Genomic DNA, 15,528 nt, shown 5'->3' with positions numbered 1-15,528 from the left:
ACAACGTTCCTTCAGCCTTGTTTCTGCAGTACAAAGCAGAGGTTACAGCACCCTTCTCTGTGTGCTGCCAGGCTTGACCCATGTGTCTTCACTCCACAGCTCGCAGGGCAAGGGAGAGGATGCTGCTGGATTCACCAAACCAGAAATCTCTCTTAACGTCTGGTGGTGAATGACCTGAACGATGCACTTGGTTGAAGGGACTGTACATTTGTCCTCGCTCTCCTGTGGGATACTAAGAACAAATTTTTGATCTCTGGGAACATCGTAGATGACTTTATAAGGGGCAAAACTAAGAATGCAATAGAAGACTTTTAAAAAAACATGAAATATGATCAAAAACTTCCTATATTTTTGAGGCTAGAAGGGGGCAATTGTATCTCCTGTGACTCCTCCATGACATCAGTTAAGATTATACTTAGCTCTCCCTGCCTTTAGCTGACTAACACAATTCAGTGAGTCAGATAAAAACCTGATTGAGGCTAAAATAGGAGATAGAGATGCTCCTTTCTGTAGCTTTCTTTTGATCTACCCCTTAAAATTCCATGCTGGGGGCCAGATTTGCTGCGAAATGAATTGCTGCAATCTGCTTAGCTGGCATCATCAAAGTCTGTGTGGTTCCTGTGGACCTTCCCAGAGGGGGGTGGAACCGTGTCGGTTCTTTCTTCTCTACAGATCCTCCCTTTCTCCCCTTTTCATTTGTGCCCTTGTCCTCTCTCTGTGTCCCTAGTTACCATTAATGGTAATTTTCATCCATTCCTTCCGTCCGTGATCTCCATCGCTGCTGTGAGAGGGAAGAAGGCGAGGACTCCAGCTGCAAGCAAGATAGTGGTGATCCCTAAATGGTTCATGAGCCTCCCCATCACGTCCCGACCTCCCCTTGCTGCTCTGGGGGCCACTCAGCATCAGTGTAATGCAGCTGTCATTTGTCTCTGGTCCTACTGCTTGCCTGTGTTGTCACTTGACAATTCCTGCAGAGGTGTCCCCTGTCACTGCTGACTGTCACTGACCCATCAACACCTGCTTAATATGAGGGAAATAGAAATATTTCAATATTTATTTTTTTTGCTGGTATCAGTTCTTCAGTATCACAAGCAGGAAGAGTCCAAGGGTGAGTGAGGAAGCCCTCTCCCAGCTGAGTTTAAGCAGGGATTTAGCAAGTGACAACATGAAGAGCTACTTGCTCCTGCTGTCCTTCTCCTCTTCTTCGTCAAAGCCTTTGTTTCCGGTCGTGTGATTTGGATGCTCCCGTCTTCCCCCGAATCTTGGAGGGGATCCTAACGTTTGAGAGATGGGGGCTTTTCCCTTTCAGTGATCCACTCTTCCTGGGACAACGGTTGATTTCATCTGTGTCACGGTCTGTTGCAGCCCCTTCTCTCGAGTCTCTCTGGGTTGAGTGTTTTCTGCCTTGGTTGGCGCTCAGCAGTTTAAGATTATCTTGCTGAAGGCACTGTAGTTAATTAGCAGATGGTTCTTACTCTCATCAATGTTCTTTGTTTCCTTTCCTTTCTCTTGAGCTCACCATTGATGGTGCTGCGATTACCTGGTGTGCATCCTACCTGGTTGCTGGAGGCTCCTTGGGAAGAGTGTGGGATTCTGTGTTGTCTAATCAAAGCTCTCCTCTCTGACCTCCTGTGGCTCACCTGATGCTGGGGCCGTGCCAGACCGAGCTGATGCTCCCCTCTCTGTCTTCTTACAGTGCCCCAGGACCTGATGGACACATCGGGTGCAGGCCTGCCCCCCATGTGGCAGCCCAGCACCCGCAAGTCCTCCTGCTCCTCCTGCTCTCAGAGTGGCTCCTCTGATGGTGGGCCATCCAACGGCTGCAGCCACGAAAGGTATGACAGCTCTGCTGCTGCTGGCTTTGAGAAATACAGGTGAAATAAGACAGGGGTTACAGGCAAAAGCCCAGTGGGGTGGCTGAACCAGAGCTAGGTTATCCAGGGACCATTTGCAGGTGCCAGTGGGACATGTCTATGCTGAAGTGAGGCTTGTTCCACTCATCTGGGACATCTCAGCAGCAAGAAAGCTGATGCTCCCCTCTCTGTCTTCTTACAGTGCCCCAGGACCTGATGGACACATCGGGTGCAGGCCTGCCCCCCATGTGGCAGCCCAGCACCCGCAAGTCCTCCTGCTCCTCCTGCTCTCAGAGTGGCTCCTCTGATGGTGGGCCATCCAACGGCTGCAGCCACGAAAGGTACGACAGCTCTGCTGCTGCTGGCTTTGAGAAATACAGGTGAAATAAAACAGGGGTTACAGGCAAAAGCCCAGCTGGGTGGCTGAACCAGAGCTAGGTTGTCCAGGGACCATTTGCAGATGCCGGTGGGACATGTCCATGCTGAAGTGAGGCTTGTCCCACTCATCTGGGACATCTCAGCTGCTCTGTGGTCCTGTCCTGGCAGCAAGAGTTGCTGCTCCCAAGCTGAGCAGAGCTCTGGTGGTGCACCTCTGAAGGTAAAGCTGGAATGGTATGCTCCCCTCTCTGTCTTCTTACAGTGCCCCAGGACCTGATGGACACATCGGGTGCAGGCCTGCCCCCCATGTGGCAGCCCAGCACCCGCAAGTCCTCCTGCTCCTCCTGCTCTCAGAGTGGCTCCTCTGATGGTGGGCCATCCAACGGCTGCAGCCACGAAAGGTATGACAGCTCTGCTGCTGCTGGCTTTGAGAAATACAGGTGAAATAAGACAGGGGTTACAGGCAAAAGCCCAGTGGGGTGGCTGAACCAGAGCTAGGTTATCCAGGGACCATTTGCAGGTGCCAGTGGGACATGTCTATGCTGAAGTGAGGCTTGTTCCACTCATCTGGGACATCTCAGCAGCAAGAATTGCTGCTCCCAAGCTGAGCAGAGCTCTGGTGGTGCACCTCTGAAGGCAAAGCTGGAATGGTCACATCAAAGCAGGGGCTGAGGGCACACATGGGAGCATTTTGTCTCCTCACATCCAATATTTTTTTGTTGGCAGAGCTCCACTGAAGCTCCTGTGTGACAATATGAAGTACCAGATCCTCTCCCGGGCCTTCTACGGCTGTGAGTACTTGTCACATCCACGATGCCTTGAGATGTGTGATGGGCAAGGGATAAATAAGGTCCTGGGCTCTGGGCTAGCAGTGGTGCTGAGGCAGCAGGGCAGTGGCTGCTCTGATGGTGGGCCATCCAACGGCTGCAGCCACGAAAGGTACGACAGCTCTGCTGCTGCTGGCTTTGAGAAATACAGGTGAAATAAAACAGGGGTTACAGGCAAAAGCCCAGCTGGGTGGCTGAACCAGAGCTAGGTTGTCCAGGGACCATTTGCAGATGCCGGTGGGACATGTCCATGCTGAAGTGAGGCTTGTCCCACTCATCTGGGACATCTCAGCTGCTCTGTGGTCCTGTCCTGGCAGCAAGAGTTATCCAGGGACCATTTGCAGGTGCCAGTGGGACATGTCTATGCTGAAGTGAGGCTTGTTCCACTCATCTGGGACATCTCAGCAGCAAGAATTGCTGCTCCCAAGCTGAGCAGAGCTCTGGTGGTGCACCTCTGAAGGCAAAGCTGGAATGGTCACATCAAAGCAGGGGCTGAGGGCACACATGGGAGCATTTTGTCTCCTCACATCCAATATTTTTTTGTTGGCAGAGCTCCACTGAAGCTCCTGTGTGACAATATGAAGTACCAGATCCTCTCCCGGGCCTTCTACGGCTGTGAGTACTTGTCACATCCACAATGCCTCGAGATGTGTGATGGGCAAGGGACAAATAAGGTCCTGGGCTCTGGGCTAGTAGTGGTGCTGAGGCAGCAGGGCAGTGGCCAAGGCTACTGGGACCAGTTTGTTGCATGCAGGGCCCTATGTAGATGCGCTCAGGATTGGGAGCAAATGTTTGAACTTTCATCCCTGGACTTGAGCAGCAGTGCTGGTGGTACTAGAGGATGAGATATGACCTGTCCCAATAGACTCCCTGCCTTGCTGCTGAGTGTGGCTTCAGAGGATCTCGTTCAGGGACCAGATTCGTGTGACAATATGAAGTACCAGATCCTCTCCCGGGCCTTCTACGGCTGTGAGTACTTGTCACATCCACAATGCCTCGAGATGTGTGATGGGCAAGGGACAAATAAGGTCCTGGGCTCTGGGCTAGTAGTGGTGCTGAGGCAGCAGGGCAGTGGCCAAGGCTACTGGGACCAGTTTGTTGCATGCAGGGCCCTATGTAGATGCGCTCAGGATTGGGAGCAAATGTTTGAACTTTCATCCCTGGACTTGAGCAGCAGTGCTGGTGGTACAAGAGGATGAGATATGACCTGTCCCAATAGACTCCCTGCCTTGCTGCTGAGTGTGGCTTCAGAGGATCTCGTTCAGGGACCAGATTCATCAGAGCTTTCTCCTGTGCTTCATCCTCATGGCTCCCCAAGTTGCCCAGCTGAATGTTTGCTTCTGCCTGATGCAGGGCTGGCCTATTGCAGACACCTCTCCACGGTGCGAACCCACCTCTCGGCCCTGGTTAACCACAACATCGTGTCTCCAGATGTGCCCTGCAGCGCCAGCTCGGGACTGACTGTGGACATATGGCAGAGATACCTGCAGGACAGCACGGTAGGGCCGCTGGTGTTGGGACGTGCCAGTTGTGGTGGGCTTGTGACGTCCAGGGCAGTGCCACTTAAGCAGTTCTAGCATGGTAAGGTAAAGCACATGGAGAAGTTCCCTGAGAAGTCAGAGAGCTTGTCCCAGGCTGCACAGAGCCCAGGGGAATCCTAATCCTTGATACGTGGAAGCCAGGGAATGAAGGTTGCTCTCCTTAACCTCTTCTATTCAGAGCCTGTGTCTTTCACCCTGAGTGCTGTGGTCTGGAGGGGGGTCCAGGCACACCGTTACGGTGGGATAGCTGTGGCCAGTGCCACAGTCCTGTCATCCTGACAGTGCTCAGAGGCAGAGCAGTGGCCTTGGGTGACTTTGGTGGGCCACTTTCTGGCTGTGGTGAGCCTGTATTTCCCAAAATGTCCACCCGCAGTGGCCTCTGACTCTACTTAAGCCCGAGCAGAGACCTGAGAGATCATCTGCAGTGGATGGGCAGTGAGTTTGTAGGTGGTCAGTGTCTGGGCAGCACTTTGGATCCTCAAAGGTGGCATGGCCAGGCTGGGGTTGCCCTTGCTGATGGTCTCTGGCCCTGGCTGCATCTGTGCACTGACTTGAAGCTCTTCCTACAGACTTATGAGGACCAGGAGCTGCTGCGGCTGATCTACTATGGTGGGATCCAGCACGAGATCAGGAAGGCTGTCTGGCCCTTCCTTTTGGGCCATTATCAGTTTGGGATGACGGAGGCGGAAAGGAAAGAGGTTGGTGTGGGTGTGCTGCCAGCACAGCAGCCTGGGGCATCGCACTGGTGTGCCCTGGGTATTTCACCCCTTGAAGTGTCTATGCCAGAGTCCATCCTGGCGCTCAGCAGTTTAAGATTATCTTGCTGAAGGCACTGTAGTTAATTAGCAGATGGTTCTTACTCTCATCAATGTTCTTTGTTTCCTTTCCTTTCTCTTGAGCTCACCATTGATGGTGCTGCGATTACCTGGTGTGCATCCTACCTGGTTGCTGGAGGCTCCTTGGGAAGAGTGTGGGATTCTGTGTTGTCTAATCAAAGCTCTCCTCTCTGACCTCCTGTGGCTCACCTGATGCTGGGGCCGTGCCAGACCGAGCTGATGCTCCCCTCTCTGTCTTCTTACAGTGCCCCAGGACCTGATGGACACATCGGGTGCAGGCCTGCCCCCCATGTGGCAGCCCAGCACCCGCAAGTCCTCCTGCTCCTCCTGCTCTCAGAGTGGCTCCTCTGATGGTGGGCCATCCAACGGCTGCAGCCACGAAAGGTACGACAGCTCTGCTGCTGCTGGCTTTGAGAAATACAGGTGAAATAAAACAGGGGTTACAGGCAAAAGCCCAGCTGGGTGGCTGAACCAGAGCTAGGTTGTCCAGGGACCATTTGCAGATGCCGGTGGGACATGTCCATGCTGAAGTGAGGCTTGTCCCACTCATCTGGGACATCTCAGCTGCTCTGTGGTCCTGTCCTGGCAGCAAGAGTTGCTGCTCCCAAGCTGAGCAGAGCTCTGGTGGTGCACCTCTGAAGGTAAAGCTGGAATGGTCACATCAAAGCAGGGGCTGAGGGCACACACGGGAGCATTCCCTCTCCTCACGTCCAATATTTTTTTGTTGGCAGAGCTCCCCTGAAGCTCCTGTGTGACAATATGAAGTACCAGATCCTCTCCCGGGCCTTCTACGGCTGTGAGTACTTGTCACATCCACAATGCCTCGAGATGTGTGATGGGCAAGGGACAAATAAGGTCCTGGGCTCTGGGCTAGTAGTGGTGCTGAGGCAGCAGGGCAGTGGCCAAGGCTACTGGGACCAGTTTGTTGCATGCAGGGCCCTATGTAGATGCGCTCAGGATTGGGAGCAAATGTTTGAACTTTCATCCCTGGACTTGAGCAGCAGTGCTGGTGGTACTAGAGGATGAGATATGACCTGTCCCAATAGACTCCCTGCTTTGCTGCTGAGTGTGGCTTCAGAGGATCTCGTTCAGGGACCAGATTCATCAGAGCTTTCTCCTGTGCTTCATCCTCGTGGCTCCCTAAGTTCCCCAGCTGAATATTTGCTTCTGCCTGATGCAGGGCTGGCCTATTGCAGACACCTCTCCACGGTGCGAACCCACCTCTCGGCCCTGGTTAACCACAACATCGTGTCTCCAGATGTGCCCTGCAGCGCCAGCTCGGGACTGACTGTGGACATATGGCAGAGATACCTGCAGGACAGCACGGTAGGGCCGCTGGTGTTGGGACGTGCCAGTTGTGGTGGGCTTGTGACGTCCAGGGCAGTGCCACTTAAGCAGTTCTAGCATGGTAAGGTAAAGCACATGGAGAAGTTCCCTGAGAAGTCAGAGAGCTTGTCCCAGGCTGCACAGAGCCCAGGGGAATCCTAATCCTTGATACGTGGAAGCCAGGGACTGAAGGTTGCTCTCCTTAACCTCTTCTATTCAGAGCCTGTGTCTTTCACCCTGAGTGCTGTGGTCTGGAGGGGGGTCCAGGCACACCGTTACGGTGGGATAGCTGTGGCCAGTGCCACAGTCCTGTCATCCTGACAGTGCTCAGAGGCAGAGCAGTGGCCTTGGGTGACTTTGGTGGGCCACTTTCTGGCTGTGGTGAGCCCGTATTTCCCAAAATGTCCACCCGCAGTGGCCTCTGACTCTACTTAAGCCCGAGCAGAGACCTGAGAGATCATCTGCAGTGGATGGGCAGTGAGTTTGTAGGTGGTCAGTGTCTGGGCAGCACTTTGGATCCTCAAAGGTGGCATGGCCAGGCTGGGGTTGCCCTTGCTGATGGTCTCTGGCCCTGGCTGCATCTGTGCACTGACTTGAAGCTCTTCCTACAGACTTATGAGGACCAGGAGCTGCTGCGGCTGATCTACTATGGTGGGATCCAGCACGAGATCAGGAAGGCTGTCTGGCCCTTCCTTTTGGGCCATTATCAGTTTGGGATGACGGAGGCGGAAAGGAAAGAGGTTGGTGTGGGTGTGCTGCCAGCACAGCAGCCTGGGGCATCGCACTGGTGGGCCCTGGGTATTTCACCCCTTGAAGTGTCTATGCCAGAGTCCATCCTGTGCACCCACCGGGTGTTGTGTCCCCTTTGTGCTGTGGCTGTAGACAGGAGGTGGGAGGAAGACTCGGATAAGCAGGAATTGATAGGACCAAGCTGCTGGTTGTTCCTGTTTGGTGCCCTGTGCACCTCTGGAAGGCAGGAGGGAGATGGATGGTCATTTTTCTATCCCAATTTTTGAGAGGTTTTGTTGATCAGTCTCTGGTGCCCGAGCAGAGACCTGAGAGATCATCTGCAGTGGATGGGCAGTGAGTTTGTAGGTGGTCAGTGTCTGGGCAGCACTTTGGATCCTCAAAGGTGGCATGGCCAGGCTGGGGTTGCCCTTGCTGATGGTCTCTGGCCCTGGCTGCATCTGTGCACTGACTTGAAGCTCTTCCTACAGACTTATGAGGACCAGGAGCTGCTGCGGCTGATCTACTATGGTGGGATCCAGCACGAGATCAGGAAGGCTGTCTGGCCCTTCCTTTTGGGCCATTATCAGTTTGGGATGACGGAGGCGGAAAGGAAAGAGGTTGGTGTGGGTGTGCTGCCAGCACAGCAGCCTGGGGCATCGCACTGGTGTGCCCTGGGTATTTCACCCCTTGAAGTGTCTATGCCAGAGTCCACCCTGTGCACCCACCGGGTGTTGTGTCCCCTTCGTACCGCGGCTGTAGACAGGAGGTGGGAGGAAGACTCAGATAAGCAGGAATTGATAGGACCAAGCTGCTGGTTGCTCCCGTTCGGTGCCCTGTGCACCTCTGGAAGGCAGGAGGGAGATGGATGGTCATTTTTCTATCCCAATTCTTGAGAGGTTTTGTGGGTCAGTCTCTGGCTGTCACTGTGCTGGAGATGGGTGACTTTGTCTCGTCTGGCCATAGTTAACACAAACATACACTTAACTTGTCTGTGCAGGGCTGTTTGGGGGATGGAGGAGGCACCTATTTTTGGGCTGTTCTAGGGGCATCCATTCAAAGACTCTGTCTGTCTCCAAATGCTCAGGCTGATGACCAGATCCGTACCTGCTACGAGCACACCATGGCCGAGTGGCTGGGCTGCGAGGCCATCGTCCGCCAGCGGGAGAAGGAGTCACACGCAGCAGCTCTGGCCAAGTGCTCCTCAGGGGCCAGCCTGGATTCCCACATCCAGAGGATGATGCACAGGGATTCCACCATCAGCAACGAGGTGAGGGTGGGAGGGCTGGGACCACCCAGGCTCCCTGTTGGCTTGTGCTACAGGGAGGGATGGAGATAGGGTTCTTGTTCACCCTCCTGCCCTGACCTCTGCCTGCCTCTGCGCTTCGTTACTCACTGTAATCTGGGAAAGTCAGGATTGGAGCTTTCTTACCTGTTTTTCAAGAGTGTTTAGTGGGAGGAGCGGGTGTCTCCTGCACTATCTCATTCAGTATGACCCCAGTTTCCATCCTGCACTGACTGAGAGGTTTTGGTCTGCAGCCTGAGTGATCAATTGAAGTTTTAACAAATTTGCTTTGATTCTTGTAGCCACAGCGGCACTGAACACCTCTGCATCCGTGACCCTGGGTGAGGGTGCTGGGCACAGAAGGCCTGAATGCCAGGGAGAGGATGGGGGGTCCTGGCATAGGGTGGAGGGGGGCAGCCAGACCCCAGAGCTGTGTGTCCAAATCCAGACACTCTCACCAGTCCTGTGAAACATTCCTTGTGGGTACTTTTGGAGAGCAGCAGATATTCGTTACCTGATTTCCACCTTTGGGGCACATCAGGATTAGCTCCCTGGAAGTCAGTGTAGAAACAGGAGGAGGGAGGAAGACTCTTTTTGGCACTGAGGGGTTGTGAAGCAGGTCAGTGGGCTTCCTGGCTCCCTCTTTCATCAGCTGCTCAGCACAGAAGCAGCTTGGGCTGCTGCCTGGGGGCAGGAGGAGTGGGGTGGCTCTAGGACAGGCTGTGAAGGAGCTGGTGGGGCTCAGGGCAGCCTCAGTACACCGTGTCCCAGCATCCAGCTCCATGGGACTGCCTTTTAGCAGTGCGGTGAGGAGTTAGATCCAAAGCCCAAACCAAAGGGTGTGGAGGGAAAAGCCTGTTTGAGGAAAGGCAGTCCTGGGAACAGAGTCCGGGGGAGTGTTTCTGTGTGGGATTTTTTTCCTGGAGGAGAAGAGCCCGGCGCAGCAGAGCGAGTGGTGCTGGGTTCACCGGTGGTGGATGGAGGCCAAGCTGAAAAGGGCCTGGTAGGTGCTTCCCTGGAGACATTGTCTGGTTTCCTCTGGGGATGTTTTTGGAAAGAGATGAGCTCAGCCCCAGCCGTGCAGGCTCCGTGAGAGGGAGAGATGAGGGAAGGCAAGTCTGAAGTGGGGTCCTGGTGACACAGGAGCAGAGGGGGCTGCACCATCAGAGCCCCATGAATCGTTCCCATCCCCACAGCATCTGCACCGTGGTGGTTCTTTTGTGTCCCCTTCTGGGAACGTGGGCTGGGAGGGGAGCTGGAGGAGTGAATACAAGCAAATTTCACCCTTTTCCCATCCCAACCTGAGATTTCCTGTTATAAAATGCTCCCATGGTAATGGAGGAAAACTGTCGCCCTTCCTCTCCCCATCGGAGCCCTGCCCAGGGAACACCCCACAATACGAGGGTGGGGACAACTCCTGCTGCCGTTCCCAAAATGCCGTGATTTCTTAAAACCCTATTGTTTGTGTGTGATATCATTGCAATGCTCTGTGCATCCCAGCTCCCTGCAGCTGGAGCAGCTGCAGGCTCCAGCGCTGCTCCGAGCCTGGTCTGGGGGTGGCTCAGATAACGGGGAGGACTCTCTCTTAGACAAAGCCTCAATTGCTCAGAGGGATCCCACCAGGCAGAGCCCTGAGCTCTGGTAGATCCAAAGCCCGAGGCTTCCTTCTGTGCTTCAGCTGGAAGCCAGAAAAGGGTGCTGTTGACTTTTGGAGGGGCTGCCTCAGCCGAGGCTGGCTGAAAACATCAATATTTGTCCTGTAAGAAAAGGAAGAAGCATTAATATGCTCGGAGGGATTGTTTTATAGCCTGTGACTTCATCGTTTATGTAAACTAAGATGGGGTGAGCCACATTGCTGCCAAATTAGGACAGAGATTTGTAGAAATTTGCACTCCAGGGAGACAGCGTGACCTCTCTGGAGGCCAGAAGAAAGCAGTTCCTTTCAGCCCCAAACACACAGTGTTTGAACAAACGGATTGGCTCGGGACTTTTGTTTTTTGTCATCTTCTCCAGCAGTAAATGTCAGGGGCGGGCTGAGGCAGGGTCTGTGCTGTGTGACAAATCCGCCGGGCAGAGCTGATGTCGTGTGAAGGTCTTTCATGGGTCAAATAGGAGAATTTATTGGATGCGTTTCCTGCGTGTTCCTTACATGCAGATGTGTCCACCTCTGGTAGTGTGGCTTGAGCCTCCCCCTGTGACTCCAGACATCACGCTTTTTGCCTTTTCACTGGCCTTTTCCCTCTCTCTTGCAGTCTTCTCAGAGCTGCAGCTCTGGCCGCCAGAATCACGCCCGGCTGCAGAGCGACTCCAGCTCCAGCACACAGGTGGGTGGCAGTGCCTTGTCCCCTCTTGCTCATTCAGACCCTGGCCAACTCCAGCTCCAGCACACAGGTGGGTGGCAGCACCTTGTCCCCTCTTGCTCATTCAGACCCCCTGACAGCTCTGCCTGGGCTTGGGCTGATCACTAGTCAATAACCATCATGATTTCTGACAAACGGAAGGGGTAGTTGGAGGTAAATAACTCACAAACCTGCCTCTGGAGCCACTAAGGTCAGAACTTCCCACTGCTTGGTGGTGCTTGGCTCTGCCCGGGCTTGAAGGACCAACCCCCATGGTGGCCTTCACACTTGAGGGCCCTTGGCTGTTCCGTATGTTCGTAACCATGTGTTTAACCAACCTGTTTAAATGACGTTCTGCCTGACATATTACGCTGAATAAAGCGGAGCCCTTTGGAGCAGGGACTGTGGGCTCCGAGTTGTGCAAATGACCGAGCACTGACCTGCCCAAATCCAGGCAGGGAGGAACCTAAGGGCTGAAAGCTGTGCCCAGAAATTCCTCCCGAGAGTCTGGTTAAACTGGGACAGAGAGCTAGATGCCCAGGCTGAAGTTGTCTTCTCATTATAGCAAAGGTGTGGAGCCACAACCATGCCCTTAAGTCCTCCAGGCTTTCTTCCACTGGTTCCTTTAGTGAGCTGTGCACATCTAGAGATCTTCCTCCCTCCCCACCGTTGGGAACACGGGCATTATGTCCCCAAGAGCTGCATTCAGCAGTAAAACTGCTGAATGCAGCTCTTGGGGACATAATGCCCGCGTTCCCAACGGTTTGCTCACTCTCACATGTCCTTCTCCTCGTGCTCTGCAGGTGTTTGAATCCGTTGACGAAGTGGAACAGACTGAAGGAGATGCTCAGCTGGAAGATGGCAAACCAAGCAAGATCCCTAACGGGACGGTTCCCAACGGCACGTGTTCCCCTGATTCTGGCCACCCTTCTTCCCAGAACTTCTCCATCGCCTCGGGATTCTCCGAGCGCAGCTTCAGCAACGAGGACAGTGCCCTGGAAACCAACAAATCCTCAGCCAGCTCTCAGGGAAAGGCTGGTGGGTCCGATGTGCCAGCCCCACAGGATGGTGCCCAACAGGAGGAGAAGCTGGAGGGGCAAGACAGCCTGGAAGGGGAATTTCCCACCAATGGAAGTGTGGACTTTGTTCCTGTGGGTGAGAGCTCGGCAGGGGTCCTGCGTGACCGTGACGCGGTGGCCCTGACCGTGGTTGAGAGCTGGGCAGACAGTGAAGCTGAAAAGCAAAGCTTGGTGGAGAGTGAAGGGAACCTCTCTGAGGAGCCAGAGATGGAGAGCTTGTACCCACAGCTGGATTCTCTGGCTGTAGCTGATCTGGCCAACGGTGAAGCATCTACTGTCTCCTCCACGGGTGTCACCTACTCTGTAAGTATGGACTTCTTTGCTGAGTGGGTCATTATGTCCCCAAGAGCTGCATTCAGCAGTAAAACTGCTGAATGCAGCTCTTGGGGACATAATGCCCGCGTTCCCAACGGTTTGCTCACTCTCACATGTCCTTCTCCTCGTGCTCTGCAGGTGTTTGAATCCGTTGACGAAGTGGAACAGACTGAAGGAGATGCTCAGCTGGAAGATGGCAAACCAAGCAAGATCCCTAATGGGACGGTTCCCAACGGCACGTGTTCCCCTGATTCTGGCCACCCTTCTTCCCAGAACTTCTCCATCGCCTCGGGATTCTCCGAGCGCAGCTTCAGCAACGAGGACAGTGCCCTGGAAACCAACAAATCCTCGGCCAGCTCTCAGGGAAAGGCTGGTGGGTCCGATGTGCCAGCCCCACAGGATGGTGCCCAACAGGAGGAGAAGCTGGAGGGGCAAGACAGCCTGGAAGGGGAATTTCCCACCAATGGAAGTGTGGACTTTGTTCCTGTGGGTGAGAGCTCGGCAGGGGTCCTGCGTGACCGTGACGCGGTGGCCCTGACCGTGGTTGAGAGCTGGGCAGACAGTGAAGCTGAAAAGCAAAGCTTGGTGGAGAGTGAAGGGAACCTCTCTGAGGAGCCAGAGATGGAGAGCTTGTACCCACAGCTGGATTCTCTGGCTGTAGCTGATCTGGCCAACGGTGAAGCATCTACTGTCTCCTCCACGGGTGTCACCTACTCTGTAAGTATGGACTTCTTTGCTGAGTGGGTTCCTCCTGGGGGCTTCACTACTTACCTGTGTTTGTGCTGTGCTAATCCTGCAGCTGTGTGTACACAGAATCATAGAATCATCTGGGTTGGAAGGGACCTTTCAGATCATGGAGTCTGACCATCAACCTAATACTGACAAAAACCATCACTAAACATCACTCTAAGCTCTATGTCAACCCATCTTTTAAATACCATCAGGGGTGGTGCCTCAGCCACTTCCCTGGGCAGCCCATTCCAAGGCTTAATAACACTTTCAGTGTAAACATTTTTCCCAATATCCAATCTGAACCTCCCATGGTGCAACTTGAGGCCGTTTCCTCTTGTCCTGTGGCTCGGAAGAAGAGACCAATCCTCATCTTTCTACACCTCCCTTTCATGGAGTTGTAGAGAGCAAGAAGGTCTCCCCTCAGCCTCCTTTTCTCCAGGCTGAACACCCCCAGCTCCCTCAGCCTCTCCTCCTAAGACTTGTTCTCCAAGGGCTACAGGGGCTCTCCACCTTCCACCTAAACTCTGCCCTGTCACTCCATTGCCCTTGCAACTTTCTTTTTGGTTTTTATTTGAAAACAAAACAACTTTGCTTTTGTTTTGGGCAGCCAGAGCTACTGGACATGTACACGGTGAACCTGCACCGCATTGAGAAGGACGTGCAGCGGTGTGACCGCAACTACTGGTACTTCACCCCTGCCAACCTGGAGAAACTCCGCAACATCATGTGCAGGTGGGAGCCATGGGGGTGAGGGTGGGGGCCGTCCCTGCCACGGGAGCAGGCTCCTGACACTGGTGGTTGGTTTTCCTGAATTTACCTTGAGGCTGGAACCTCAAACTTTGCTCTGGTTACTGAGTTTCACCTCCTTGACTTCCTCCCCCAAGTCCCATCATCATCGTGGCCAGCAGGGCGAGGGAGGGGATTCAGTCCCTCTGCTCTGGTGAGACCCCACTTTGGGGGGGTTCTGTGTCCAGCTTTGGAGTCCTCAGCATAAGAAGGATATGGACCTGTTGGAGAAGGTCTGGAGGAGGCCATGGAGATGATGAGAGGGCTGGAGCTCCTCTGCTGTGAGGACAGGCTGAGAGTTGGAGTGTGCAGCCTGGAGAAGAGAAGGCTCTGGGGAGACCCTAAAGCCTCTTGCAGTCCCTAAAGGGGCTACAGGAGAGATGGGGACTCTGGATCAGGGAAGGGAGCGACAGGACGAGGGGTAATGGTTTTAAACTGAAAGAGTGGGGGTTTAGATGAGATATTAGGAAGAAACTCTTTGCTGTGAGGGTGGTGAGAGCCTGGCCCAGGTCGCCCAAAGAAGCTGTGGCTGCCCCATCCCTGGAGGGGTTCAAGGCCAGGTTGGAGGGGGCTTGGAGCAACCTGGTCTGGTGGGAGGTGTCCCTGCCCAGGGCAGGGGGGTTGGAACTGGATGATCTTTAAGGTCCCTTCCAACCCAAACCGTTCTATGATCCCAGAGCTGTGGGGCTACAGTCAGGGGTCCAGCCATCCTGCCTTGTGCTGCTCTGCCCCGTGACTACCTTGTGTCTGAGTCATTGGCCAAAGCAAAGGGTTCCCTGGGGCTGCCCAGTCAAGCTGCCTCGTGGTCTGAACCCAGCACAGCCCACCTGCTCCCTGGCTAATGTCTGGAAAATAATTTAATGAGGATGAGCCCGCGGAGCTGTGGTGCTAATGAGGAAGTGCCTGAAGCGACCTGGTGGTTAGTGCCTACCCAGGAGACAGCGATACCTGGGCGCGTTTCTCATTCTCTTTGCTTGGTCCCTGTGACTAAGAGGTTGCTGTGTGACATTCCCCACCTCAAATCAGCTCCAGCTCAGCAGCTGGTGGCTGCTTCAGGGGCAGCGAAGACTAAAAAATATTATTACTCATCTTGCAAATATGAGGAGAAGCTGCTATTTCATTAGAGCCATCGCTTTATCTGACAGCCAGAGTCGGAGATATCTGCGGAGATGAGACCTCTGATACAGCAGATCTTTTTTTTTTTTTTTTTAAAACTAGTGGGGTTGGGTAGAAAAGATTGTTCCCTTTTGTGCCAGCAGTGGATCCGTGTCCTTTCCGACCACAATTTTGACTTGTTACCTAATATGGGAAGATATCTCTGCAGGCTTGGGTGCTTCCTGGGATGCCGGGTTCAGGGAGGCGAAGCAGGGGGGATGGTATTGGGCAGAGAGAGCCCTTTTTTTTTTATTTTTCCATGCAAAAAACCATGGCACAGCCCTGGATCGACACCCTGCGATGGCCGTGGCCATCGCAGGGTGGCGATCCAGGGCTGTGCCATGTGGGGT

At 54.0% G+C, this 15,528-nt stretch overlaps 1 protein-coding gene across 1 annotated transcript in view; it reads left to right on the top strand.

The window, feature by feature from the left end:
• The window catches only part of SGSM1 (small G protein signaling modulator 1), a 59,555-nt gene that overhangs the window by 30,206 nt on the left and 13,821 nt on the right, over positions 1 to 15,528 (top strand). The window contains exons 13-20 of the mRNA XM_014944822.1: positions 1,697 to 1,835; positions 2,958 to 3,022; positions 4,412 to 4,557; positions 5,169 to 5,297; positions 8,575 to 8,757; positions 11,025 to 11,096; positions 11,915 to 12,493; positions 13,845 to 13,969. Of these exons, the coding sequence (XP_014800308.1) occupies positions 1,697 to 1,835; positions 2,958 to 3,022; positions 4,412 to 4,557; positions 5,169 to 5,297; positions 8,575 to 8,757; positions 11,025 to 11,096; positions 11,915 to 12,493; positions 13,845 to 13,969 (1,438 nt within the window). The remainder of the gene's footprint in view (positions 1 to 1,696; positions 1,836 to 2,957; positions 3,023 to 4,411; positions 4,558 to 5,168; positions 5,298 to 8,574; positions 8,758 to 11,024; positions 11,097 to 11,914; positions 12,494 to 13,844; positions 13,970 to 15,528) is intronic.

Source organism: Calidris pugnax, unplaced genomic scaffold (genome assembly GCF_001431845.1).
Source record: "Calidris pugnax isolate Ruff unplaced genomic scaffold, ASM143184v1 scaffold139, whole genome shotgun sequence".
Classification (NCBI taxonomy): domain Eukaryota; kingdom Metazoa; phylum Chordata; class Aves; order Charadriiformes; family Scolopacidae; genus Calidris; species Calidris pugnax.
The sequence above is the reverse complement of the archived record's forward strand: the minus strand, read 5'-3'. Positions and strand labels throughout refer to the sequence as shown.